The sequence below is a fragment of the Protopterus annectens genome, chromosome 9.part0 (genome assembly GCF_019279795.1).
Source record: "Protopterus annectens isolate FY-2018-M chromosome 9.part0, PAN1.0, whole genome shotgun sequence".
Classification (NCBI taxonomy): Eukaryota; Metazoa; Chordata; order Ceratodontiformes; family Protopteridae; genus Protopterus; species Protopterus annectens.
Genome location: NC_056743.1, coordinates 1,399,873,706 through 1,399,901,064, shown reverse-complemented (window position 1 = coordinate 1,399,901,064; position 27,359 = coordinate 1,399,873,706). Strand labels below are relative to the sequence as shown.

Below are 27,359 nucleotides of genomic sequence, written 5' to 3'. Positions count from 1 at the left end.
TCTGCCATTTTTCCTGAAATTCTCTAAAGTAAAACATCATGGCTGGAGAAGGACAGTGAAGCACTTTTTTTATAGCACAGAGATGGTGTGTGGATGAGACAAAATATTTCTGCATCTCCTACACAATAATTACAAGTAGATGCTCCTGCAGGAGGGCTATGAAGGGCCTCAGTATAGGGCTGAAGCTTGGAATAGATTGGGTGAGGGTGTCACCTCTACTACTGGCATCCCAGTCAAAGGGGAACAGTACCTTCACCATTATAGTGACAACAGGTGCTGTAATCCTGATCTTCTATACTGATCGCAGGATGAAGACAGGCAGTGGGCACCACCTATGTACTGTAAGTACATCTGTTATATTAGGTCAGCCTTTAAAATGGCACTGCATGTCATCCACAAATATTACTCAGTTTATACTTTGTTATATCTATTGCACATGAAGCAATTGAAAGGAATAGGCAAACGCACAGGTGCAGACTGGCACATCTTAGAGAAAGCTGAGTATACACTCTGTTATAAAAATCTTCAGCTTTTCATAGCAACAGTAACAGCAACTGAAAAAAAGTATAGCTTTCATACACCAATTCCACATTGACCATGACAGACATAGCTCAAAAGTATGACTATGAGTGTGCAATATTTAAAGTATATTTCTGCATGTCTCTTTCTGGGTAGATGGACAAGTGGAGCTTTAGGTTTACTCCTTTGCTCTCACATTGGTAGGTTGTCTCTGTGTTCTGTCCCCCCACCCCCAGTTGTGTTCTTACAAAAAACATGTCATATACATTTTTCTGACCAGTGCTATCACCATGCCAGTACACGGTCCATATATATTTGTCCAGAATTAGAATATTTCTGGACATTTCTCAATATACAGTAAAATTTGTTTTTACTGCCTATCACCCATTATCAAAATATGTATGTCTGAGCAGCATATTTACTTTGTATATGTACAGTATTCTTGAACATCAAATTGCATCTATAACCAGAGGCATGTGCTGGTCTTTCTAAGTAGCTTCTGACATTAATCATCTGTCAAACTGCATAGGAGGATAGCTTTTGGTTAAACCCCCCTCTCATAGCTCTCAACCAAACAGGGACAAATGTCAACAGAATCAGGGACATATACAGAGTACACCATGGACAATCAGTGACACTTTCAAAATGTTAGTACTATTTATATGAGACGTTGACAGAATAAGAGAAGGTGAATTAATGTACATTGTTTGACATTAAAGGAGTGCACGCCCTTACTTATTGTCAGTATTTATTAAGTGCAATTCACTACCTTTCCTACAAAAGCCATCCATTTTAGGAGGGATTAAAAGGGACAGAGCTATAATTTGAGTGAAAATCAGGGACGTCCCTGGAAATCTCGGACAGCTGAGCAGCATGCCCCCTCTAATATTTATATCCATTTTATGGAATTACTGCATTATGTTAGCACACCATAATGTCAATAGCAAAAACATTGGCTAAAAAGGTCAACACTAGAAATGCCAACAGTCAACTGAGCATGCATGAGTAAAATTGCCCTGCACTCCCTGCACCTCTGTCAATTATATATATTAACTCAAAGATCACACAATACCTGGGAAAGGGAATATTCCCCCACATGGGGATTGTCAATCTATCACACATGTCAATCACCTGCATATTTCAACCTTTTGTGGTTGACCAATCAGCTGTCATCATTGTGGTGTGTCAACGTAATGCAGTGGAACCATGTGTATAGATAGATTTTATATATATATATATATATAGCGAGAGAGAGAGAGAGAGAGAGATGCAGATTGGCTTCTGAAATTCTTGATTATTTACTACTTTGAAAAGTGTATTCTGTTTAACTGTATTATTATTATTATTATTATTATATACATAGTTAAGAATTGAATTTTCATTTGAGTTTATACTTATATCAAATATTTAGGAAAAGGGGATGGATGGATGGATGGATTTATATTTCTCTTCCCAACCTTCTCTGTCACAGTCCTTACTCTTACATATATTGCTTTGGTTTATTTTTTGCACTGCATTTCTTTTACTATTATCTGCCATAGCACATTAATCTGCATCCATCCCACTGGCAAGGCCTGTCGTCTCCCCCACTAGTGGCAGCACCACGACCACCACCAGCAGAAACAGCCTGCAACAGCTGCCTCACACTGCTTGACCTACATACACCACCTGTGACAGGTAGCCCTGCACTGGAGCATGGCACAGTGGTACCCACCAGTAGCAGTGTGTGTAGCTGTCAGACCTTGTGGGGATTATTGACAGAAGGTTTGATGCCTGCATTGGCCACATGAATACCACACTCTGGTGACTAAGTTGAGTCCTTGCCCAGCAGTAACTCCGCCTTCTGAGCCAGGACCCAGTGGTGACACTACCCAGGGTTACCAGTAATCTCCCACTGTGTCTCAGCTGACACAGACTGCATCTCTGAACATGCATTCCTGTTCCCCCATCTGGTGTTCCCCTCCCTTTTGTGCCCACGCTCACCCCTGTTAGTTTTGCAGTCCTTCCTCACCATTGTGTTCCATCTGTTTGTCTGATGTCTCCTGTGTTCCCCCTCCCTCTCCCTCATTGTGTTACCCCACACCCTGCCAATCATGTCTGCCTTTCCCTGCTATGTAACCTACCCTCTTACCTTCCTCTTACTTCCCTTACTTCTTTTCCCAAAATAAAAATAAAGGGGCACCTGTCCCACAGGAAAAAGGATAACCTCCTACTCATATCTCTCAACTGTTTAGAATTTTACACAATGTCAAGATTTTCTGTTTCATAATTTCTTGTGTGTGCCTCAAAAATATTACTTTTCCAGTAAATCATTGGGGATTGAAATCAGTAAATAGTGACACATTTAAGTTTCAGTCTTCATATTCTTCACATAATGCATGCTAATGCAAAAACTGTTATTGTAGCAACTTTCCTCATGTATAACAATAACTATAATCTGTGCCTAATGTTTTGCCTTTGTCCCACCATTGGTTTTGGCTTTGTATTGAATTCCTGAGTTAATACGTTGAGAACCTCCCCCATCCTTCTCATTCTTCATCTGCTCATCTTCTGTCTTGCTTCCCCTTTTTATCCCTGTTCTATACTCCAGTTTCCAAATTTTAATCTAGTAAAAAAGTAGATAATTACACCATGCACTTGACCAAAAATGGGCTTCTAAGTCAGTTATTTTATTGTGATAGTGATGTGTGCAACAGGTCGCAAAGGGTACTGTTAAGGCAAATGTACAAATGATGCAAGGAGACACTGCTCATTATATAGTAATAATGAAGTCCGGCTGATAACATGTCTGACTTAAAACTAGCATCTGCAGCCATTAGTCCTGCAGTTGAGCTGAGCACCATTTCATGGTAGTTGACAAACATGAAATACGGTAAAGACTATGCCTTTAGTCTGAATGTTTTCATGGCTCAGTTTGTTCTGCAAGCGATTTATAGAATGTCAGCAGATGGTTCTAATCTCTTCAGGCTTAAACATCTATTGCTCACTGGTCTGCAAATGATGACTTAAATTCTTCCACAGCTCACTTTGTTGGTACACTGCTTGATGTAGAATACAAGAATGGTGGGCTCAATTCCCCTAGGTTCTCCTTTTTACTTCTGCTTCCAGGCAACGTATGTGTAACAGTCACATGATACAAAGCCTCAGTGGCACAACTATGAATTCTTCAGTAGCTTACCTTGTTAGGATACTGCTTGATAAAGAATGGAAAGGATGTTGGGTTCAATTCCCAGAGGACTGATTTTTATTTCTGCCATTAGTCTGTATATGTGTAACATTCACCTGATATGAGCTGATATAAGGCAGAACTATCCAGACTAGCAGATGATTGCAATTTTGGCGAGTAGTGTATGAATTCCCACATAGCTCCCCTTGTAAAAACAATCCTTAGTAGAGTAAAAACAATAAGAGTAGATAGCTCACATCTTTTTGTGACTCCATAGCTGCTTTTTATGACATTTGCATCATAGTACAGGTACATTTATCAAGCTATGATGCTGCCTGGATTTATTTGGGATGGTAATTCCTGTTACATTTCTTTACCCCAGCTATCATGTGTGTGTTTCATACTTTCTAAATTCAAGGACTTCAGATTGATATTTGTGCATATGTGTCATACCTCCTTCTCCAGTGTCTTCTGCATCCCAGGTAAGATATCACCTCGCTTTGAGGTCTTCAGTCCATTTAATGTTTTTTTAATGGTCATAATATGATCTCTGCACCTCCTCTATGATATACCTCCCTTACTTCCTTCCACAATACATTCTCCTGCATATATGTAACCTTGAGTTAAAAGAATAAATGAGCACATCAATATTACCATCTGTGTGCAAGCCTTCTCACCAGCAACCACAGAGGCTCATTATCGAACAATGTTTACCTCATCTGTTTGTGCATTATTATGGTAACAGGTTTATCCAACACAATCTTCCTGCAGGTCCCTACAGAACCAGAACAGTAACTGATCATCACCCATGATGGCTTGGCCACATGCACTGTTAATGAGCATTGGAGTTCATCATGTAAGCATGGTAAACAGTGTTAGTTTTGCTATGACTGCATTTCTGTGTTCCCAGGGTCAATCCTTTTGGTGCTAATACAGAAGATTAGATATCTTTTGTTGGACAAGTTGGGAAGCATGTTGCAGATCCTCCATGTTTACTTTATGGGACGTAAACTATTTTACTCATATGCTGTAACTCTTTATTTAATTTCTCCAGGTCTTTTGGGTTTCTAATACCATGATGGGAATGGACCGCATTCTTAAGTCAAAGTACAATTAAAGTTCATGAAATTAGTATTGTTTCAATCTTTGATGTCAGCCAAAAGTGCTCTTTAGAGCACCTGCAATGTGCCCAGTAATGACTCCTTCTGCAATTCGTATGGGGTTACATGGATTGGTAACCTATCTAAATACGATTGTAGATTCTTTCTTATAAGACCCATTGCTCCTACTACTATTGGAACTGTCTAGGTATCTTTCTTCCACACTGCTCTCATTTCTGCTTGCAGATCCTGATATTTTATGACTTTGTGCCTCTCTATATGCAGGACACTGTAGTCACTGGGTGTGGCAATTTCAATGATCAATGCTACTCTTGCCTTCTTTTCTTGAACCACTATATCTGGTTTTCTAGCATCTATCTTCTGAACTGTTGGCAATGGGTGATACCATGCGATATAAACTTCATCGTTTTCTATGATGCTTTGTGGCTCATGTTTCCGGTGTTTTTCAGCCACTTGAATACCATGTTTGCACAATCCCCAGTGCAACTATCTTGCCACATTATTATGCCTTTCAGTATACAGTCCTTCTGCCATTAGTATGTTGCAACCTGCAACAAGGTGTGCAACTGTTTCCAATTTGGTTTTACAAAACTTACATTTGTCTGTTTCTCCCACATGTTCAATGGACTTTGTAAACCAATGTGTATGTAGCCCACTATCTTGGGCTGCCAATATTAACCTTTCTTCCCTTGGTTTGAATTCGCCTCTCCTTAACTATTCCTGTGTTCATTCCTGATCAACATGAGGTTCGTCCAGAAGCTTTCTATACTTGCAACTATATTTATGCTTTTTCCAGATTTCTTGCCTTCTCATCTGGTCCTTCACCTTATATTCTTTCTTTTGTTTTTTGGTACATCCAGTTGCTGCCTGACTTTTACCCACTTCTGGTTTGATTTATATTCCTGCTTGATGCCAATATGCTTCTGCTAAATTAAGCAGAAAAGTCATCTTAGATTTATTCTCCTCATGTTTCAAAATGTTCACTACATTTGGGTCTCGTGAGGTCAGCAGATATGTGTGGAGTCCCACAATTGCAGATCTATACATATAATCAATTTCAAGGAGGCCCATCCCTCCTTCAGAATGGGGAATATATAATGTTGGTATGCACTGATTTTTATAAATGATTTGGTGAGCATGAAGCATCCTTCTTGTTTTCCTATCTAATCTATCCAACACGTTTTGGGGCCAGTCAATCACTCCACAGTAAGTTAGGACAGGAAGAGCAAATTGATTTATAGCTTGAATTTTGTTCCTAAATGTCAGTCCTGTTTTATGGATTAATTTAAGTCTTCTGAAATATTCCTTACTAAGTTTTATTAACATTTGTTCATGTTTTATTGTTGATCCTTCATCAATTCCCAAGTATTTATACACTCCCTCTTGCTCAAGTTCTTTTATATCACATTCTTGTCCCAAACTGATGTTTTCCTGGCGTTGCAGTTTTCCTGCTTTAAAGGTTGCTTTTGCACATTTATCAAGACCAAATGACATTCTTATGTCATCTGAAAAAGTTTTGAGAACTTGAAGTTGTGCTTTCAGTTCCTCATCTGATGAGCTATACAGTTTTAAATCATCGACAAAGAGAAGATAAGAAGTCTTTACATTTGGTTGTTTTCTGGGAGCCAAATTATAGCCATGGCCTAAGCTGTTAAGTAGACAGTTTAATGGGTTAATGGCAAAGCAGAATACCAACAGTGACAGAGAGTCAGCCTGGAATATCCACCTTTAAATTTTTATCCCTGGGATATTAATTTGTCCTTTATCAGGGGTCCAGGGAAGTAAATAGTGTGGGAAGAAATAGCTAGGGAACTGTTATGGCTAGGCTGGAATAGGCCCTAGGGCTGATAGCCTAGTACGAACCTATGAACCTATGAACCTATAAACCTATGAATCATGGCTAAATTGCAAAATGGTCTGCCACTATTTCATGCTCATGTTGATCAGAGTAGGGTGTATCTTTTACATTTTTTAGCTCTCTTTTATCTGTGAATGTGGGATACTATCAAATGTGTTTTTTGTAGTCAATCCATGGCATACTTAGATTCTTCCCCTTTTTACAGTTTTCCACTATGACTTTAACAACAAATGATCCTTTGCTCCATATGACTTTCTTTTATTGCCCTTTAGTTCTACTGCCATAATTGTGTTTTCTTCTAAATGACTATAAACTCTGTCAGCATCAATTCCCATGTATAGTTTATATGTCGTCGGAAGGCAAGTTACTCCAGTGACAGTTAATTGATGAAATGAGACAGTTGATGGAAGACTTGCCTGATGGAGACCTAAAGTACAAGAAATAGTCTCAGATGGCTACACTTTTTCTATTGCAAACTTCACCATGACTTTATCACAAATTCTGTGAATGATGCAGCAAACAAGCACCAGCAAAGTCCTTGACATCATGCCTGGTTGCAGCTTGGTGAGTTCACGGAGGATATTAAAGCAACTTTTCTTAACGCCCCTTCTGATGGGTCTTCACATAGTGACCCATCAAGAAAACCCACCCGGAGAATATGAGGACAGAGGATAAGACCCTCACTGCAGTGTGTGCTAAATTTCAAACACCCAATGCTGCAGCTAAACAGAAAAAATATCTGGGAGAAACCAACATGATTATGGTAATTTCCAGAACAGTCACAGCTCAAAGGCAGCAACAGCAGCCATAAAATGGTACTGTATTTCTCTTTTGTGTAAAAAGCAATCTAATCCCCTGATACACTGTCAAACTGTCCCACTCTGGAGGTAGTCTGGAGTCACCTGTCCCTCCACTTGAATGCACTATTGGGCATCACACAAAATAAAAGGACTAGGAAAATAACATTCAAAGGCTATACCCATCCCTTCATCAAATAAGATTCTCCCTTTACAGAACTGGCACTTCCGATCATTCAGACTCCCTCAGTCCCTGCCACACTATGCATACAAGACTTAGGACTCATGGCTGTAACCATCCGTATGGCTCTGAAGGCCAGATTTTACATAACAGTTCTTTGGGAGCCTAAAAACTCAGTGGTCTCCATTCACAGATCCTATGACACAGCACATAAGGATTTCCACTATTTGCAAGTCTCACTAAAGATGGTGAACTCTCACAACAAACATGGTCTTGGAAAATCCATTCCTTGTCCCTACCGGTCCCTAGTCCCTATAGATGCTTTGGCCTTAGTGTGGGAGGCACTGTGAACTGCAGATGGTCCATGAAGTATGGTCACAGACAGAGGCCAGTCTGTGTATCTACATTCTAGAAGTTAGAACAGTTCTTCTTATACTGCCAGCTTTTTAGGAATCTCTAATTCAAAATGTGATTGATTGTCATTCACACCAACAACATGGTTGTGAAATGGCCCACAAACAAGCAGGAAGGAACTCACTGTTATAACTCACCACCACCACATTGGGAAACCATAAGAGAATAGGAGTGGGTTAAGTCCTCAAACAAGATTAAGATAACCAACCACATTCCTGAAGAGGTCATTTCCCTAGTTGACAGACTGTCTACTGATGACACATATGTGGTCCCTCACCTATCCACTGTGCAGAAAAACCTTCAATAGCTGTGAAAAACTTGCTGCAATGTATATGCATCATTATTCGACACCAAACACAGTAACTTCTTTTCTGTCCTGCCTCCTCCAGGTGTAAAGGGAAAAATGCATAGAAATGTATGTTTTTTTTTCTTTGAAAGACTGTCGGAGTAGGTGACAGAAATGAATGTATCAGGATTGTGGAAAGTATTGAATGCATTTCATGTCATATATTAACCATGCCTTTTAAGGAAAACATGTTTTATTCAGAAAACAATGACCTTTTAAGAAGATTTCTGCCTAGCCTAGTAACAAGCACATTTTTGTACTTTTCTGAAACTTGGCCAAATATGATTGGCTCTATTCATGGAGCCTGATAAGTTTCCTTGTTTTTGTAACTGCTGAGCTGGCATTAAAAGTGTAAATAAGCTGTGAGTTTTTTTTATATTCGGGAAGGCATTGTCTTAAAAGCTTTGTCTCCCACGCATGTGTGTTCAATAAAATTTGGACTGCTGCCAAGAGACCGACTTGATTTTTCTCTACCTTAACAGCTGGTCCCATTCTTCTTATACTATTCTGGCCATTTTTATTTCCTGCTGTGGCCACAATTTCCCATGAGAATTTCCAGACTCATACCAAGCGAACTCTGCCCTCCTGGCATCCAAAGTTTAATACATATTATGCTTTCCAATTAGCTTACTCCTTATCCTTCAATGTTAGCAACTGCTAGATTTCTGCTTCCATTCCCACTGCTCATGATGGTGTTTTGTTTACTACTTTCACCCTAAATGTTACTATGTATCAACCAATTTTATAAAACTTAACTGGGGGATTGTTATTACACCCTAATGAGACTGTCTCACTTTCATTGGCTTTTCATCAACACAGTATTTTATGTCTAAAGCAAAATGGATCTCGGAAAGTGAGATGGAGCAGTTGTGATGTTACCATTGTAAGACTTTGCCACACTGTCCTTTTATCATCCACTAGATCCACTAGAAATCAGGGAAGAGTCAAAGGGACATCTTTTTCTGATTGGCATTCATGCCCACGATATGGAACTATGAGAAATGGAACACATAAACTGCTTGCTCGGCAAGAATGGGCATTTGATGACAGCACTAATATACATAAGTACAATCTTTCTCAGCTTGATCGGACACAAAAGGACTTGGGATTCTATGTGGTTTTCCAGTTACTAATAATAATGCCTCTGAAAATGCTTCTAAAGTAATTTTAGGAGATGGATGCTATTTTATTTGTGGTAGAAAAGCTTATAAATTGTTAACGTAAAGATTGGGCAGGCGGTTGTTTTTTAGGTTATCTAGTACCGGCAATAAGGCACACTCTAGCTCTGCCGGAGGGAAATATTTAGAATGTACGAGAGACCAAGCCTGTCAATAACCCAGTTGGGAAAATTGATGCCTCATGGATATATAGTCATGACTTAAGACAAGCTGCTTTAAAGGGACTGCCTCATATGGACTTAGGTGATGATGTGATTTCCAGGGTGTATACTACCCAGCTATGGAGCTCCTAAAGCAATATGACAACTGTGTAAATTGTCTAAATTGTTAGAAGATCTTGCAAATTCTACTTTCGAATCTGTAAATTTGATTAATGCTAAACTTAGTGCAATGCGAGCTGTGGTACTCCAGAACAGAATGGCACTTGAGTTCGTACTTGCTTCTAAAGTGGGGGGTGTGCACACGGAATGCTGTATGTTTATTCCTAATAATGAGTACACAATAAAGAGCCATCTTAAAATTATTCAAAAGGTATCTGATCTGTCGCATGCTGAAGAAGCTGATAGCTTTCTGTGAGCCTGGCTCACTAGGCTATTTTCTGATTGTGGAGGTGGAATATTAAAATTTGCAATGTTGATTGCTTTTATTGCCTTAGTATTGTTTGCATTACTATTCTTAATCAAAACATTACTGTTGAAATTGATAAATGCAAAATCTACAGTGAAATTAAAGCCAATAATGATTGATGGAACTGAAAACGTGCCTTTGACTGCAAATGTTACTGACAAAACCTACACTGAAAGTGCCACAAATATCGATGATAAGTGCCAGGGTTTATGTAGAAATTGAAAGTGATGGAAATCTGGTGATGAGACGGTTAGGGCAAATGTATGATCGAGTTAATCAAAACAATAGTAGAGGGCAATGCTTTCTTAGCATCAAATGGGGGATTGTAAAGGAAGAAATGTATAGAAATGTATGTATTGTTTTTTTTAATTGAAAGACTGTCTGAGTACGTGACAGAAATGAATGTGTCAGCACTGTGGAAAGTACCGAATGTATTTCATGTAATATATTAACCATGCCTTTTAAGGAAAACATGTTCTACTCAGAAAACAATGATCTTTTAAGGGGTCTATATCAGTTCATCGAAACGGCTGAAGTTCGAACACCATATCTTCGAACTTCTAACCACGAAGTGCAAAAACATCAAAGTCTTAGAACAGCGATTTTTTTCCCCAGGGAAAAAAATCGCTGTTCCAAGAAACACACACACAACACAAGCACACCAAAAAAACAGCAATCCACACACATACACTTAAAATCCTACATCTAACCCTAAGCTAAACTGTACATACACTACTATCTATCCATTTACCTTAACCCAAACCCTAACTCTAAGGTGCATCACTATCTCACACCCACCTCACCCGCGCCCTAACCTTAACTCACCTAACCTGCACCCTAACCCTAATGTCCACACAATCGCACACTTACCTGAACCCAACCCGTAACTTTCCACCACAATCCTGAAAAGCACGAAGCCACAGAAACGGCCCACCCAATTATTTCCCTGAGAAAGAATTCAGTGTTCCACGGCTTTGCGATAATCAGTGTTCGAACTTCACAGTTCAAACATCTGGTGCTCGATCGTCAGCCATTTCAACGGACTGATACAGACCCTCTTTTAAGTGCATTTCAGCTTAGCCTAGTAGCAAGCACATTCTTGCACTTCATTGAAACTTGGCCAGATATGATTGCCTCTATTCATGGAGCCTGAAAACTTTTCTTGTTTTTGTAACTGCTGAGCTGGCATTAAAATATAAGCTGTGAGTTTTTTATATTCGAGTAGGCATTGTCTTTAAAGCTCTGTCTCCCACACGTGTGTTCAATAACAATTTGGACTACTGACAAGAGATCAACTTGATTATTCTCTACCTTAACACAGGGGAATGTTCCAGTAATGCTTTTGCCAGGAATCCCCCCCCCCCCCCAAGACATATTTTCACTTTTATCCATTTCCATTTATTCTGACATTTCTTCAAAAGCTGAACTGAGCAAATCCAAGTTCTTTCTCATAGTCTTATACTAGTCTGAACAAATGTACTTATTTCTGCGTTGGCCTCATCTTCTGGAAAAACCTCTATGTCTGAGGTCATTAGGAATTCTTCTGTCCTCCATCTGACAAACCTCATCCAGAACTTTACTCTGTCCATCTAAATTCGAGGTTACTCTATTTAAAATAATGGCTGTGGAAACCACTCATATCCTGACTTCTTCTTATTTCGGCTCTTCCCGGTTAGGGATCAACACAACGGATCATCTGTCTGCTCATGATTGGCAGTAGAGATTTACGGTGCCAAGTTGCCAGCCCAGCACCCAACCTTCCACAGAAAGCACATACACACACACACACACACACACACACACACACACACACACACACACACACACACACACACACACACTTAGGGCCAATTTAGAGTGTCCAATCCACCTACAGCATGTCTTTGGGATGTGGGAGGAAACTGGAGCACCCAGAGGAAACCCACGCGACCACAGGGAGGACATGCAGACTCCACATAGAAGGCACCCCAGCCAAGGATCGAACTGGAAAACCTCTTGCTGTGAGGCAACAACGCTAACCACTGTACCACCATGGCCATCCCACACTCATATCCTGACTAGGTATTCCAATTTCTCAGTTCTGTCCAGGGGCCCAGTACTTAAAAAACATGCAGGAATAAAAGGACATAATTCTGTATATGAGCTTCTTCCAAAGATTTGGATCCATTCACTCTCCAGTGGCAGCAATTTTGTGCCTAAATTCACAAGATATAGATATGCCTCTACTGAAGTGGAACCAGCAATTCATTCATGCATTCATCAAGGTTTTAACTTACAACCACTGGCTATCTTGAATGTTGCAAACTTTTCTCAGGAGCATTTTTGTTATCCACCCTCCTATAATGGATCTTATACCTCCTTTTGTCTTTGTTTTAAAAATAATTACTCTTCCTCCATATGAATCAACTGCTACAGCAAAGCTGAAATTTGTACCAGGGATAACTCATTTTCTAGTAGCCATTAACTTAACCAGAAGACCCTCTGAATGACAATACTCTTTACTTGCTGTTACTACTGACAGAATGTTTTGAGAAATAATGCATCATTTATGCCCAGTGTAGCCACTGTGATGAATATGTCAACTAACCTGCCTGTTTTTTTTTTTTAGTTCTGAATTATCTTACAGACATGAATACGTGTTACTTTGTAAGGATGTATACAAGCAGCTGAGATACTACCAAATCTATTAAAAAGGATTCAGAATTGTTCGTGTCGTTTAAAGAAACTGGGCTCTACATTTTCTAACATGATTTTATACAGCTGTGCTCCAAAGTTTCTAAAATTAACTTATATAACTGACTGTATTAAATTCTGTTATGAAAAATCCAATAAACCTTTGCCTTCTGTTGCCAGAGCCAGCTCAATCAGACCAGTGACTACCTCTTGTGCTTTTTTCAGAAAAGTATCCTTGGATGATATTTGTACAGCAGCAACATGGGTTTCACTAAATACTTTGGAAACATAGTACAAATTTAATGTAACCTGTAGACCTAGATCTTCCTTCAGGACCAGTGCTATTAGAGATGCATGTTCCTTCAAGGATAACTACCCAGGAGGATAAGGTTTGGATTCTGTCTGGTAATTGAAAATGTTGGACATCTTCATCTCATATATAAAAGATAGGTACTTTCCATAATGTTAGACCTGGATGACCAGGTCCAGCCCCCATCAAAGTATTCGTTTTCTACCCCCTGCCTCAGTGCAGACATGATCTAGAGGAATTTGGATAACAATGTATTTGCTTCTGATCTACCTTAGTACAACATAACAGAGACCTTGAGAGGGACTTGGTGGTAGAACTTTGTAGGTAAAAGGGAGAGGGACTACTAGCCTGCATTTTTTTTCAGAATTCACACTGATTAAATGACCTATAACTTTTGTTCTGATATTTAATGAGGATGGACCTTTTTATTCAAGTCTAATGTTATGATAAATACTTAACTTTTGTCCATTGAAGAAAGCAATGGAAAAGGCATTGCAAGGAATTATTTTTTTTTCCAAAATAACTTTTTGTCATAAATATGCAAAACACAATATAGTCCCTAAACTAACACAAAATACTGCAATGAATTCTTACTATGCAATAATACCTGGAAGGTACCTTAGGTTCAACAATGGAAATAAACAAAAACACGAATAACCTATTGAGAGTCCTCAATATGCTAAAAGAGCATTAGCTTTGAATATATAGAAGCCTGTATATTTTTTTAAAGATAAAACATTGTATTGTCAGCCTGCAGATGATGGAAATTATCTATATACTTGCAAGATAAGAAGGCAGAGGCATGGAAACTCTAGAACATTTTGCAGCTGTGTTCATACTGAATGCCAGAAACTGTAAACTTCTGCAGGTTTCTGCCTAACCTGTCATCACTAACATATCCACTTAATGTACTGCTACAAAATGTATTTGAATGAAAGTCTAAAAGAGATTACCCACTTTGATCCATCTATTTAACAGGTTGATCGATGCTGCTTTACTTTACGGAATCAATGTTGTTCTACTGCATAAACTAATAGATGAGGCAGAAAGATTCAAAACATCCACTCCAGGATCTCTAAATCAAACCAAAATGAGCTATGTCAAGAATAAAGGGTCCTAAGCCTGGTATGACGAGTGAAGAAATTGAAATAATATTTATAAGAGAAAAATTGCCTTAGTTATGGTTCACCTGCAGCAAGGTATCAGCCCAGGGAAAGTAGTAGCCGTGAAAAATGTCGACTGGCTGCATTCTTACTTTTTGTTTTGAGGGAAGGCATGTTTATGATACTGAATGTTGAAGTACAGTACAAGATGAAAATGGTAATTGATTTTCCTGTCAGAAACTCTTCTCCAATTTTTTTAACCAAATCAAGAGGAAAACCTGAAAGCATTACACATAGAAATGTCACTTAAAAAGACTTCTAGCAAGTACTTAATTGCATGCAAGATTTGATATGAAAAATGATAAATTCCAAAATAAACTAGCCAATGTACGAGAACACAGTTTCAAGCAAACTGAAATAAAACAAAATTAGCAAATGCAGACTACTGAATCCACACTCAATTGTGTTGAAGGAAGACTGAAAGAAAATGAGAATCAGTCTGAATTTATTTTAAAACATATAGTTACGGGAAAGAAGATAAACTATAAGAATATTTGGTTTACTTCAAAAAAGCATCAGGATTTTTTCTTAACTACTTGGATGACGCAAATATTGCATCTTCAGTAGGGGCTATTATATGGTATTGAGGGGTACACTGCGCTATTGGGAAAATGCACCTACAAATGCAACTAGTTCTTCAAGATCCATAAAACTGAAATCCTTAACTTTTCTGGAAAATGAACTGACCCTCAAAACTGCCTAGACCAAAATGAGTCAAAAAGAAGGTCAAAACAATATTAGATAGGGCAACCTGCTATAGATGACTCAGTAACTATGAGTAAAAGTGATCAATATATTCTATGGTCTATTCTGGCTGTAGCCAGAAAATGTATAACAAGAAAATGGAAATCCACAGTCCCTCCAAGTTATGAAGACTTCATATCTCTATTAAAGGAATCTGCACAAAAAGAAATAAAAGTCAAAGAAGAAAGAATTTTTCCCAGACGTTGGACAAACAATCCTTGGAATAAAATCTTAATACCTATAGACACATTACAAAAGGATATAATTTCTTCTACATGAAATTGAAATGTCATAAACTAAGATGGACTTATGTGAATATATGCCAGTAAAGGTTATATTTGTTCTATGGGATTATTCCTCTTTATAATTTTGTTGGTTAATCCTTTTCATTGGACCACCTGTAAATATTGTACATATTGTTATAGTTATTAACTATTTTCTTTTATTTTGAATTGTAATTTAAATTTACTGTATCATAATTTGTTTACAAACAAAAAAAATAAAAAAAAACTTGAGTAAAAAAAAAACAATATTAGATAAGAAAATGACAATGCCACAAAAACACTTGGAAAAAATAAAAATGTTGACAACTGATTAGACTATTAAAACATGACAACATCAAAATTAATTTACTATACCCAGCAAGAATAAAAAAATGTTCCTTCATCCAGGTCCAAGAATCTTTATCATGTTAGAAGACAATACAATGTTCTCAAAGAATAATAACCTCATTACAGTCACAGAGAACATGGACTCATCTACAGCCACATTAAAACACTCATTAGAAAAAAGCAGCTAGTAAGAAGCCATTACTGAAAAACAAAGAATGACATCAGTTTCTGCTTCTATTAACTTTAAGGAAATGAAGAAGACACGAAGAAACCTCTCAAATGATAATTTCATACAAGCGAACTCATATTCTAATAACTTACTAGCTTATTGACTTTAAATACTGAACTTGATTCATTCAGTCCCCAAGATATCTCATGGTGAAATGTATATAAACTTTACTAATACACAAATTCAAGCATAACATTTACTTATTAAATATGTGATAATATATTTAATGAGAAACTAGTCTCAATGTATATTACTTTCCCTATAATCTGTCACTGGTATATCCAGCAGAGTTAATTTAGCATAAAATGCTAAACCTTATAAATGAATATGTCAGTTTTGCTTTCCACTATCCATTCATCATTTTGATGTTTTATGGGAAAGAATCCTTTTAAGTGTATTATTTAAATTTTAAGGTGATCGGTATAGGAAAATATGTTTATACTCACACTCTGGATTCTTATGGTAAGAAACCGTTGTGAGCATTCCAACTGTTGCATATGTTTAGTCAGATACATGATGAAGGGGGCATTATACTCAATGACGGGTCTGATAATGGACAAATAAAGTGGCACTATGACTTCCTTGGACCTGGATGTCATGCCTTTACTTGCAAGTTGGGCAACATAGAATGATTTTCTTACTATCTTGACCACATGTTGGTCAAAAGCCAAATTTCTGTCTGCATATGTTCCCAGATCCCTGACTACTGAGTGAACTCCTAGAAGTATCATGTCAATGGAGTAATTAGCCTGGGTGGCAATTTTCTCAAAAGGCACTATAATGCATTTCTTGACTTTGAGTTTTAGTCTATGACTTTGGCACTAGTCATTTGTCTGTGTTAGACCCTCTTCTAAGATGTCTGTGTCATTGGGGGAATCCATGATAGCATCATCAATGAACTTTGGTCAGCCAAAGGCCCTTAAAATTAGTCTTCACTTCTAAGAAGTAGATGCCAAATAAGAGTGGTCCCTGCACAGAGCCTTGAGGTATCCCACTAGTGACTGATCTCCTAGCGGAGGCGATATCACCCATCCTGACTTGCTGGGTCCTGTATGTGAGCCAGCTGGAAATCCAGTGAGTTATGGAGGGGTTTATTCCCACTATGATGAGTTTTTCAACTATACCTGAGTGGGGTATTGTACTGAATGCTTTAGCCAAATCCAGGTGGGTAGTATGCACTGTTTTCCCCTCATCCATTGCCTTGATGACCTTCTCAAAGATGTCCAACAGGTTTACTAGGCATGATCTTTCCTTGACAAAGTCAAGTTGGGTTGGTTCTGGTGTCTGAAGGTTGCTTATGTCTTTGTTAATCATTTTATTGATACTTTGCTTCATGGCTTTGCATATCATGCTAGTCAGACTAATAGGTCTGTAGTTTCTGGGGTCGGTTGTTAGTCCACCCTTGTAAAGTGGGATAACTACTGCAGTCCTCCACTCTTGTGGTATAAAGCCTGTTTTGAGGCTGACTCAAATGGTCCTGAAAGGTCTTTAACAGACATCCTGGGATATTGTCAGAGCCCACTGAGGTTGTGTGTTTGACCTTAGCAGACACTGCCAGGACCTGCTCCCTGTTAGTAGTCGGGAGGTTATGCTAGTTGGCATTTCATGGAGGGATGAAGCAGGGGGAGTGGGGTGGGAGTTTCAGCTGAATTTGTCAATCAGCAAATTCGCTGCCACTCTGCTCAGTGAAGGCGGCACCACTGACCACCAGTTCAGCACTCTGAGGTGTGCTACCTTTGAGGTTTTGAATATAGCTGTAGAAGGCCTTGTGCTTGTCTTTATCCTGTGAGGCTATCTTGACCTCATTCTAGCCTTTTTTGGACTTAATTAGTCCTTTTAGTTTCCCATTTAGTTTAATTAGAGAACTCCTATCATTGTGGAAGTTGTTCTTCCTGATTTTAGCTATGGCTTTTTCCTTTTGTTATATACCCTATTAAGGTTAGGATTCCATCAGTATGGTTTGTTTTTAGAGTTTGTTTTGGGCTTATTTCTAGTAAGTACAACAGCCTTTGTATGTCAATTTACATGATTGTACAGGGTCTCTGTGAACAATTCCGCATAGCTTGTTCTGATCTTGGGGTTGGGAGGGGCACAGAATTTTGATAAACTATCACTTATTAGAGTGTAGTTTGCTTTGGAATAGTTCCTAACTTTTACAGGGTTTACTCGGGTTACCAAACTGATTTTTTATTTTGAAGGAGACTTTTTGTGGTCCAACTTCACCAGTTAGGATATGACATGGGGGATGATGGGGAGATGCAGCACACTCCCATATTGGTGAGTACCTGGTCCAGTATATTTGAACCTCCTGCGGGTGTGTGCACTATCTGATCAAGGGTATTTGTGTAAATACCTTCCCTGGATGTTTCCAGCATTGGGAATGTTGTTTCCTCATGACTTAAATGATTGAAGAGATTTTCCCCTTACTTGTACTGAACATCATGCTATACTAAAATTAATATCTGACCAGTTTCAGAGGTTTTGTGCCCATACAATGAGAGAAGACCCTAACAATCCTAAAATAACCAACCAATAATAACAATAAAACATATAAAGTAGAAACACATACAAACCTTTATATCCCAAGTACAAATACCACAGCAGGGGGAATGGATGGTAGGTACAGCTACTGCAACAGTGAGGAATTTGAACATCTACCATTATGGGTAAGTGCAATTTACACAACTGTATTATGTTCATTATCCCCACTGCTGCAGTAGCCCTTTTGCTATATAGGTTGAATAACAAAGCTTACCAACCCTGGTAGAAGGAAGTATATGGACCCAGGAGCCCCTGGAGAATGGTCCTCAAAGTTTGACCTAAACCTAAAAAAGGAATCCAGTTTATAACGCTTTGTAAAAGTATGTACAGAGACCCATGTAGCTGTCTCTAGAATACTCCTGGAGTCCCCACCCCTGTCCAATATACCACTGAAGAAGACAAGGCTCTAATAAACTGTGCCTTGATACTGCCTGGAATAGATTTGCCATGGTGGGAATAACAAAGGACAGCAGCTGAGGGCAAACACCTGAAAAACATCTGTTTAGACATAGGATGTCCATTTTTTGCCCCTTGATAAGAAATAAATAGCTGATCAGCTTTTCTAAAGGGTTAGTTCTGTCAAGATGGTACCTGCGCTGCCTATGTACATCCAGATTATGCTGAATATGTTCTTCCTGTTTTTTTTTTTTTAGGTTCTGGGTAGAAAACTATGATATTAATGGCTAAGAATCAAAGTAAACTCCGAAACTACAGTGTCCATGAATGACTGGGTTGTTCTTAAAGAGACCCTATCTTTTAAGGAAAATCAGATAGGGTTTACCCACCATGACAGACTGCAACTCAGACACCCTTCATGCAGATGTCAGAGCAATGATGAGTACAGTTTTCTAAGTCAAGAACCTTAAATCAGCTTGATGGGCAGGTTCAAAAACAATCTCCAGCACAAACTTCAGATCCCAAGGAAGAGCAACCTGTTCACAGGATATTGCAGGTCTAAAGCTCCTTTCAGAAACTATTTCACAACAAATAAAGAAAGAAGAGGAGCATGGGCAGATTTGCTGCTATGGCCACAAGATGAACCTTTATAGAGGAATAAGCAAGGTCAAAGGAAAGTAACTCAGACAAATATTTGAGCACCAGTAGTACAAAATCCCTGATGGGTCTCTGGTTATTAGGCACCAACTAGAAAATTGATTCTACTTATCAACATACAATTTTCTAGTAGTAGGCTTTCTTGTCTTATTTAGTATATTCTGCATTTCCTCAAGAAATAAGTGTCTAAAACACATTTCGACTAAATCACCCATGCAGTCAGGTGAAGTTGATTGATATTGGGGGTGTATCAAACACCCAGTCATATGTGAATAGATATAGTTTGTGAGGAAGCTTGTGGTAATTGTCCTAGGTCAATTCCATAAGAAGGGAGGAAACAATGTTGCCTAGACAAAAAAAGAGAGTCACCACAATTATTTTGGGGTATCCTTTTGAATCTTCAGAATTACCTTGGATATCAGTCAAAAGGTTGGAAGTGCATAAAGAAACCTTCCCTTCCAAGGAATGAAAATGTATCTATATTCCAAGCTTGCTTGCAAGAAACATTAGAACAAAACTTTAGTTGTCTGTTTTGAAAAGAGGAGAACAGATCTATTCAAGGTGTTCTCCAAAACTGGATTAAATCCTGGAAGAACCCCTCATTCAATTTCCAATGGAGAGGGTCTGTCCTGGTCCTGCTCAGTTTGTCTGGCACTAAGTTTTGCTCTATGATGTTTGGAGGGTTAAAGAATGTTGAAGAGCTGTAACTGCCAGCCTGCATAGGGGATAGAGGCATGTACCCACCTGCTTGCTGATATACCACATAACTGTGGTATTGTCTGTAAATCTTGAAGAGGTCCTGGGGAGCCAAATGATGAGACTTCTAGGCATGGATCACAGCCAACATCCTCCTTTACATTTATGGGTTTTAGCCAGTCTGAAGGATTCCACAGGACTTGCACTTTTACACCTCTTAAAACTGCTCTGCAAAAAAAATCTGACCCATCTGTGTTGGCAGATTGGTTTGGGGTTGTGGAGAGAAGAAGACACCTAGGTTCAGTTGAATATGTTGCCTCCACTAATGCAGCTCCCTTTTTATGAAGTCCGAAACACTTATCAAGGGTATCAGCACTTGTCAGAGATTTGGGATGCATGGCTGGGCTTAAAAAGGCCCTTGTGGCCGTTAATCTAGTAAACACCTATGAAGCTATGAACTGAAAACTCGACTTTGATTCTCCAAATAATGCAAATGGTGGATCCCTGTGCTTTTTAGAAAGCATTGCATCTTTGTCATGTGTAATCTGACAAGAGGTATCATGAGAATCACAGAAGCCATGAGCTCTGAGACTGACTGGAGAATTTCAGGAAAAATTCCAGATAAAGAGTCTTGTGTTAAAAGGCCTTTTGAAGAGAAGAAACTATAAGGCATCCCAGAAACATAATCCTGTGAGACAGAGTCGAGGATGACTTTGCAGTATTTATCTGGAAGCTCATCTTGGCAAAAGAGGCATAATCCATGTTAATGATTCTTGATATCTGGATAAAGACTCTGCCAAGACAATCATGTCACCTAAGTGAGGAAAGATGTGAATGCCATTCAGTCTGCAATAAGTTATGACTTGGACTAGAAATTTTGTGATTACCCTTGGAGCTGTAGATAAACCATATGGTAATGCAGAGAACGGATAATATGGCTCAGAAATAGAGAATCCTAGAAATTTCCTGAAGCCTGTGGCCACAGGAATATTGTCTCCAAAAAGCCTCTTTCTTTGATACCAGAAATATTCTGGAATTGAAGCGTTTGCTCATTTAACTTAAAGGCACCAGTTCTATGATGCCATGGGTGTGTAAAGACTGAAGAAAGTGAGTAAAGAATTCTGTTTTGTAAGAGAGTGTAGAATTCTGTTTCGTAGGAGGGTGTAGAATTCTGTTTCATTGGAGGGTGTAGAGGTATTCCCCTGAATGCAGGTTTTTTGTGTCCAGTCCAACTCTGTAGCCCTCCTGAAAAACTTTTAATACCCAAAGGGGAATGCTGAGGACAAGTTTTTGCAATAAATTTGTAAAGACAGAGGCCTGGGGAGAGGGAAGAGGGTAAAGAATTCTAGCAAGGTCATTTTTGTACTATTGGTCTGCCCCTTTATCTGAAAGGACTCGTGTTTTATTGTTGTTACCCTCCATCCATCTCATTTTTTTCATTTTGTTTGCCAGAAAATGTCTGGTTTTGTTTGTCTTGCTTTTTTTTTCTTCTCTTGTGTTACAGGAGGCCTATAAGATTTGTATTGGGGTACATGAAATATCTTAGAAGCTCCCTCAATTAATTTCCCTAATTCATCATACTGTTTGAGAACCTGAGTGCAGAAGACCCAAACAATACCCCCTTATCTAAAGATGAATCCAAGATATCAGGCATTACCTCATCAGCAAATTTTTCGTTACATACCAGGCATATCTTCTCAACACTGTAGAAATAGCAGTGGCCCTAGACAGAGTTATTGCACAATCATGCACAGTCTTCAAAGCACATTTAGATACCTGAGAAAGAGCAGAAAGTTTGGTTAAAAAGAGTTTTTCCTACATAAAGGGTGGGAACCAATCTCTTCAGACTGTCTGCATAACATAGCATAAATTTCCACAAATTTGCCTGCTAATTCGAAATTTTGAAGGATAAAGTGAAATAAGAAAATATTATCTTACCTATACAGTCTTACATTTTACTCTGCTTATCTCCAGGTGAAGAGTTAATACTGAGCAACAGCCTGTCACCAGTATGAGACACGGATGAAATGGCAGCTGAGGCAGACCTAAGGTGTGAGGAAAGAATTATTAGCCTGAGGTGCCTTATGCATGTTATCTGATTTTACAGGGCCTAAAGGCTGGTATCAGGATGAGTACAGTCAGCATTCAACATATCCCCCAGGGCTAGTAGTGCAGGAGGGAAGTGAGTAGAATGAAGCATATCCACTTGTAACATGGAACATTGATTTGTTCCCACAAAATAACCCATTCACCCTGGCAAAGGTCTGATTAAAAGAACATTTCTCCATAAGAGATAAAAATCAAAGAGAGGTAATATCTTTACAGGAAATGCTCATCTGCAAAGGTTTCTTTGTACAAGGATTTATTTGCCCATAATGACTGTTTAACCTAAGTTAGGAACTCATCTTTTTTTAACAATAATAACTTCATCAGACGAACACTGTTTAACTTTTTGTTTTTCATAACAGGAGTTCCAGCAGAACAGGACCGAGTCGAATGAGGGACATTGCCAAGTCTAATGGTCTCTTGCCCTGGTTACTCTGAGAATAGTCTTCCAGAGTACCTCCCAGACCCAGATAGGATGGTTCTCCCGTGCCCACATCAGACACTGGAACTTCCAAACAGGAGGTGGTTGACCCCAGTTCATGCTGGCCGAAAGGACTACAAGGAAGGAAGCCAGAAAGGTAAGTGAGTGGTCTGAGGAATAATCAATGGCCATTATCAGCTGAGATGCAGACTGAGTCTGCAACAATGGCAAGCACTTCTTGATAAGTTACTTTTTTCTTTCTAGGTACTGCAGGAAAGGAGCCACCTTGACTGGACTGAGTATTCATGCTGTAACTGGGGAAGAAGTACCAAAAGCAGTAACCATAGCTGGAGAGACTGTGTCAGACGGTAAGTTGTCATTGAGTGTTCACAAGCAGCACACTTACACTCACAACACCTTCCTTAGTCCCTAGGGTTATAAAAACTGAAAGTAGAACTGAATTCTCACTGTCAGTACTGTCCAAACACTCACACACACACAAATTGAAAGAAGCAAAATGGCAGGAAGAGTGTCACAAAGTGAGGGTAAGTATTACAATGAGACCCAGGTTCCCACCTGTTCCTCTGTAAACTTTTATGTCCCACAAAATTGAAAGGTTATACAAGCAGTACACAATTTTTTTTTACAAAATTAGTCCCAAATACCTTAATAAATACTCTAAACCAGAAAAAGTGGTCAGTGACAGAAAACTTCAGATACTGTGAAAAAATACCAGCTTTCATAATATGGAAATAACACTTCAGTCAAAAAATAAATAATAATATATTTTTATAAGTAAATTGCTGCTCCTGTGAGGCACAAGAGATGCTTCTTCTCCAGACAGCAAGAAAGAAATGAAGAAAGCTTCACTCCGACTGTTGAATTACCTTCCTGGAATTAACCAAGCATCAGTCAGAGAAAAGACGTTGGGGCAAGCCAGAGCTTTTTGAAGTTGGCCAGTTGTTATTCAATAGGTAGGAAACAATGCATATAGCCTAAGGACTACTGAAGTAGAGGAATAATGAACATATTTAAACATAATGACTGGAATGTCATCATTTGAAAGAAAAAAAAACAATTTCACCTTGTTTTTCTTCTTTATTTTCTACTTCATGCATGGGATGTATATACAGTCTACAGTTTAATTGTGGGAAGTTTTTTTTTTTAAATTTTAATCTCTCTGTTAAAAAAAATATTATATATGAGTAGTGCTAGCTTTCTAAGATCAAATATGTGTTGCACTGTACTGTACTGTATTATTTTAACCAATAGTAAAATGAGGAAAAGTAAAAATCTGTTAAAAAGCAATGCATGTTCATGCTGGCTTTGAAGCACTTGACCCAGATGACTAGGGATAATTAGAAACCCAGTGCAGGATGAGCTGGGATGAAAGTGCAAGTAAGAAACCAGTTCCAACTCACACATCCCAAAGTAAGGGAAAGTATCTTTGACACAGGCCAGCTGCCTTGCAAAGGTAGAGTGAAGGGCAGAGACATGAGCATTCACCAACCAATACAATGATGCACTGTAGTCAGCAGATGGCATTTGCAGATAAGTACACATGTCAGTGGGAGCCAGTGCTGTGGACTGCTCACATCAAGCTGTCATGAGGTAAAACAAGGATATGTAAATGTTTTTTGTAGTTCACAGGATAGGCCCACTGATTCCTATTCCTGCACCCAGTTGACTTAGTCATTCTTCCATCTTGTCAACACACCTGCAACCCATTTGTTCCCCAGTGGAGTGAGAGTCGGGTTTTAGGCAGTAGACCAGTCTGCACATCCTGAAGCCTGTGCTACCCCATTCCTGCAGCAGTCTTGCAAACTTTACTATATCTGCCTCAGCAGATGCATGTTAGCTTCCATGAATGTGCATCCTCCTGACTAAGCAGCACACTGCTTGCAGCACAGGCACACTAGGCTCTTCATGGCACAACAATGTCCCTTCATAACTGCAGGAGTCATCAGTGCAGCACGCCAAGCTGCCCCCACGAGGATGGGTGAGCTGGTGTCAGCTTCTCATTCCCATCCTTCCCCACCTGGTCCCTCCATCACCTCTGACATTAGTTGAACATAAGCCACTTAGCATGCAGTCATGGTTTTATCCCTCCACATCATGCAGTCAGTGCAATATATATATATATATATATATATATATATATAGGTCCACTTCTTATAGGTTCATAGGTGTCTACTAGGTTAATGGCCCTGGACCCTTTACAAGCCTAGCCCATAGGATTACCCTGGCATAGTGCCACCCGACCTTAGTTCCCAGTGCCTCTGTCAAGTAGGGCCACTGGAGTGATCCCTGGGGTGAATTTTCTATTTCCCAAACACTCATCAAGATTTCTCTTGAAGAGGGCCAGTGAGATGCTCTGTTTGACATGTATGGGAAGTTTAAAAAAGAAGTTGCCTGTCATGGGACTCAAACTGTGAACACCTGCATGTAAAGCCGCAACTCTAACCACTACACTACCGTGGCTTAAAAGTCATGACTACCATGTCTTGAACCCAGGACCCTCTGCACTACAATCACAGCAACGTACTTCTACACCATCTGAGCTGTAATTGCGAAATAACACAATCTCGAGATTCATAAAATCGAACCCATAATCTCGAGGTTGTGAAATTTCAAAATTAAAAAATAGAAAAAAAAAGAAGAGATGTAAAACCATGTTTTTGCAGGGGGGCTTGCCCCCTGCACCCCCTGCAACTTAAATATACTAACTCCGAGATCCCACTACAGTGAAGAGAACAGTAATATTCCTGCTCAGCACGGTATAGCGATTGCTATTACCATTCTCTTCACTGTAGCACGATCTCAGCATTAGTATATTTAAGTTGCAGGAGGTGTGAGGGTGTGCAGGAGGGCTTGCCTCCCTGCAAAAACAGGGTTTTACACCTCTTTTTTTTTTTTTTTTTACTTAATTACTGTTTATTACTTAATTTCGAGATTTCACAATCTCGAGATTATGGTTTATACACACACACACACACACACACACACACATATATATATATATATATATATATATATATATATATATATATATATATACACACACACACACACACACACACACACACACACACACACACACACACACACACACACACATAGAGAGAGAGAGCGAGATAAAACAAGTGAAGCATTTATCTTGGCTATAAACTGAAGGAAACAAATGCATATTGGATTTCTGTGACTGTAAAATATCTCCAGACCATTCATCTGTGTCTGAAGATATCATCCTACCCTATATCATGCCAAAATACAATTGTTTCATATTACTTTTCTCTCCCTCCCTCATTCCGTCCCTCTACTGAACCTGACAGTGACTGGACAAGCACAGCCCTCTTCTTTCTACCTACATTTCCTGTGCATTGACTGGTTAGTTAATGGATATATGTCTATAGATGCTTGTGTTAAATTACAAACTTGCTCTGGCATAAAGCACAGAGCCTTTTGTTGCTAGAAGGAAGCAACAAAGTAAGACTGAGAGTGGAGTGGTAGATTATTGAATTTCACATCACAAGTAACGACCTCCACAATCCTTCTAGTCACCGGAAAAAAGTTCAGTCAAAATATAAACACATTTAATATACATTACAGTAATTCAACAAAGCATAACTACTGCAAAGATCATATTTCAGCAGCTTCAGAAGTTGAGAAGACATAGTCTTGGCAGTCACAGAACATTTTCAGTTTACAGAATTTTAAAAAGAACAAAACTATATTTAGGCCCCCCATAACAGGAACCCTTACAGGTAACAGTTCACCATACCTTGTACTCTTTGATAGCTTCTTCAACAGGAACAATAGTGTGATTTTTGTGGTTATAGGATTTTTCACAGACCAGACAGATTGGGCGTTGCTCATCCTCACAAAATAATTTCAGCTTTTCTTCATGTTCCTCACAAATATTTTCAATTGCTTTAAGACTGGGCTCATTTAGTTTTTTAATCCCTTCTACAATACAAGCCAGCTCTCTGTTTGGCCTGAAGAAACTGCATGTAAGCTCTGTTCTGCATTTAGGACAGGAAGCAACCGTCTCTGTTTTTTCCCATAAATCTGTAATGCAGTTTTTGCAGAAATTGTGCCCACAGTTGACAGTTAAAGGATCTTTAAAAAAATCCAGGCAGATAGCACATGTTGCATCATGTATAAGCACCTCCATTTGCCTCGCAATGTTTATGTGTTCCACAATGTTCTGCTAACAAAAGAAAAGTAGTTTCACTTTTCCAACACATCCAGGGAGTTACTTCCTGAACAGGAAACATCTTTAAGTATTAACTCCATAAATGCCACACACAGTCTACTGATGTTTCTCAAAAAGTATAGTCTTGACATTTTGTTAAATGTTTCTTATAATATAATATACAATATTAATGAATAATTATCAGCAATATTTCTTAATCTGATATTAAACAATATACAGAGCAGTATGTTATTCTGGAGAGAATATGCTTTGAGATTTTTTTTTAAATTCTACTGACATTGGTGTAAAAGAGTGAACAGTTTTATTCATATGTAACAATCACCTTCCTTTGAAACTTCATAGTTAAATCACCTAGGAATAATTGAAGTAGGTAAGATATAAATTGTTAA

At 38.8% G+C, this 27,359-nt stretch overlaps 1 protein-coding gene across 2 annotated transcripts in view; it reads right to left on the bottom strand.

Moving 5' to 3' along the window:
• LOC122812092 (E3 ubiquitin-protein ligase TRIM39-like) overlaps window positions 1-26,990 on the bottom strand; it is a 225,689-nt gene extending 198,699 nt beyond the window's left edge. For both annotated transcript variants that reach the window (XM_044084366.1, XM_044084367.1), the window contains exon 1: window positions 26,536-26,990. In XM_044084366.1, coding sequence (XP_043940301.1) covers window positions 26,536-26,928 — 393 coding nt within the window. In that variant the 5' untranslated portion in view covers window positions 26,929-26,990. The remainder of the gene's footprint in view (window positions 1-26,535) is intronic.
• Window positions 26,991-27,359: the final 369 nt, after the last annotated feature.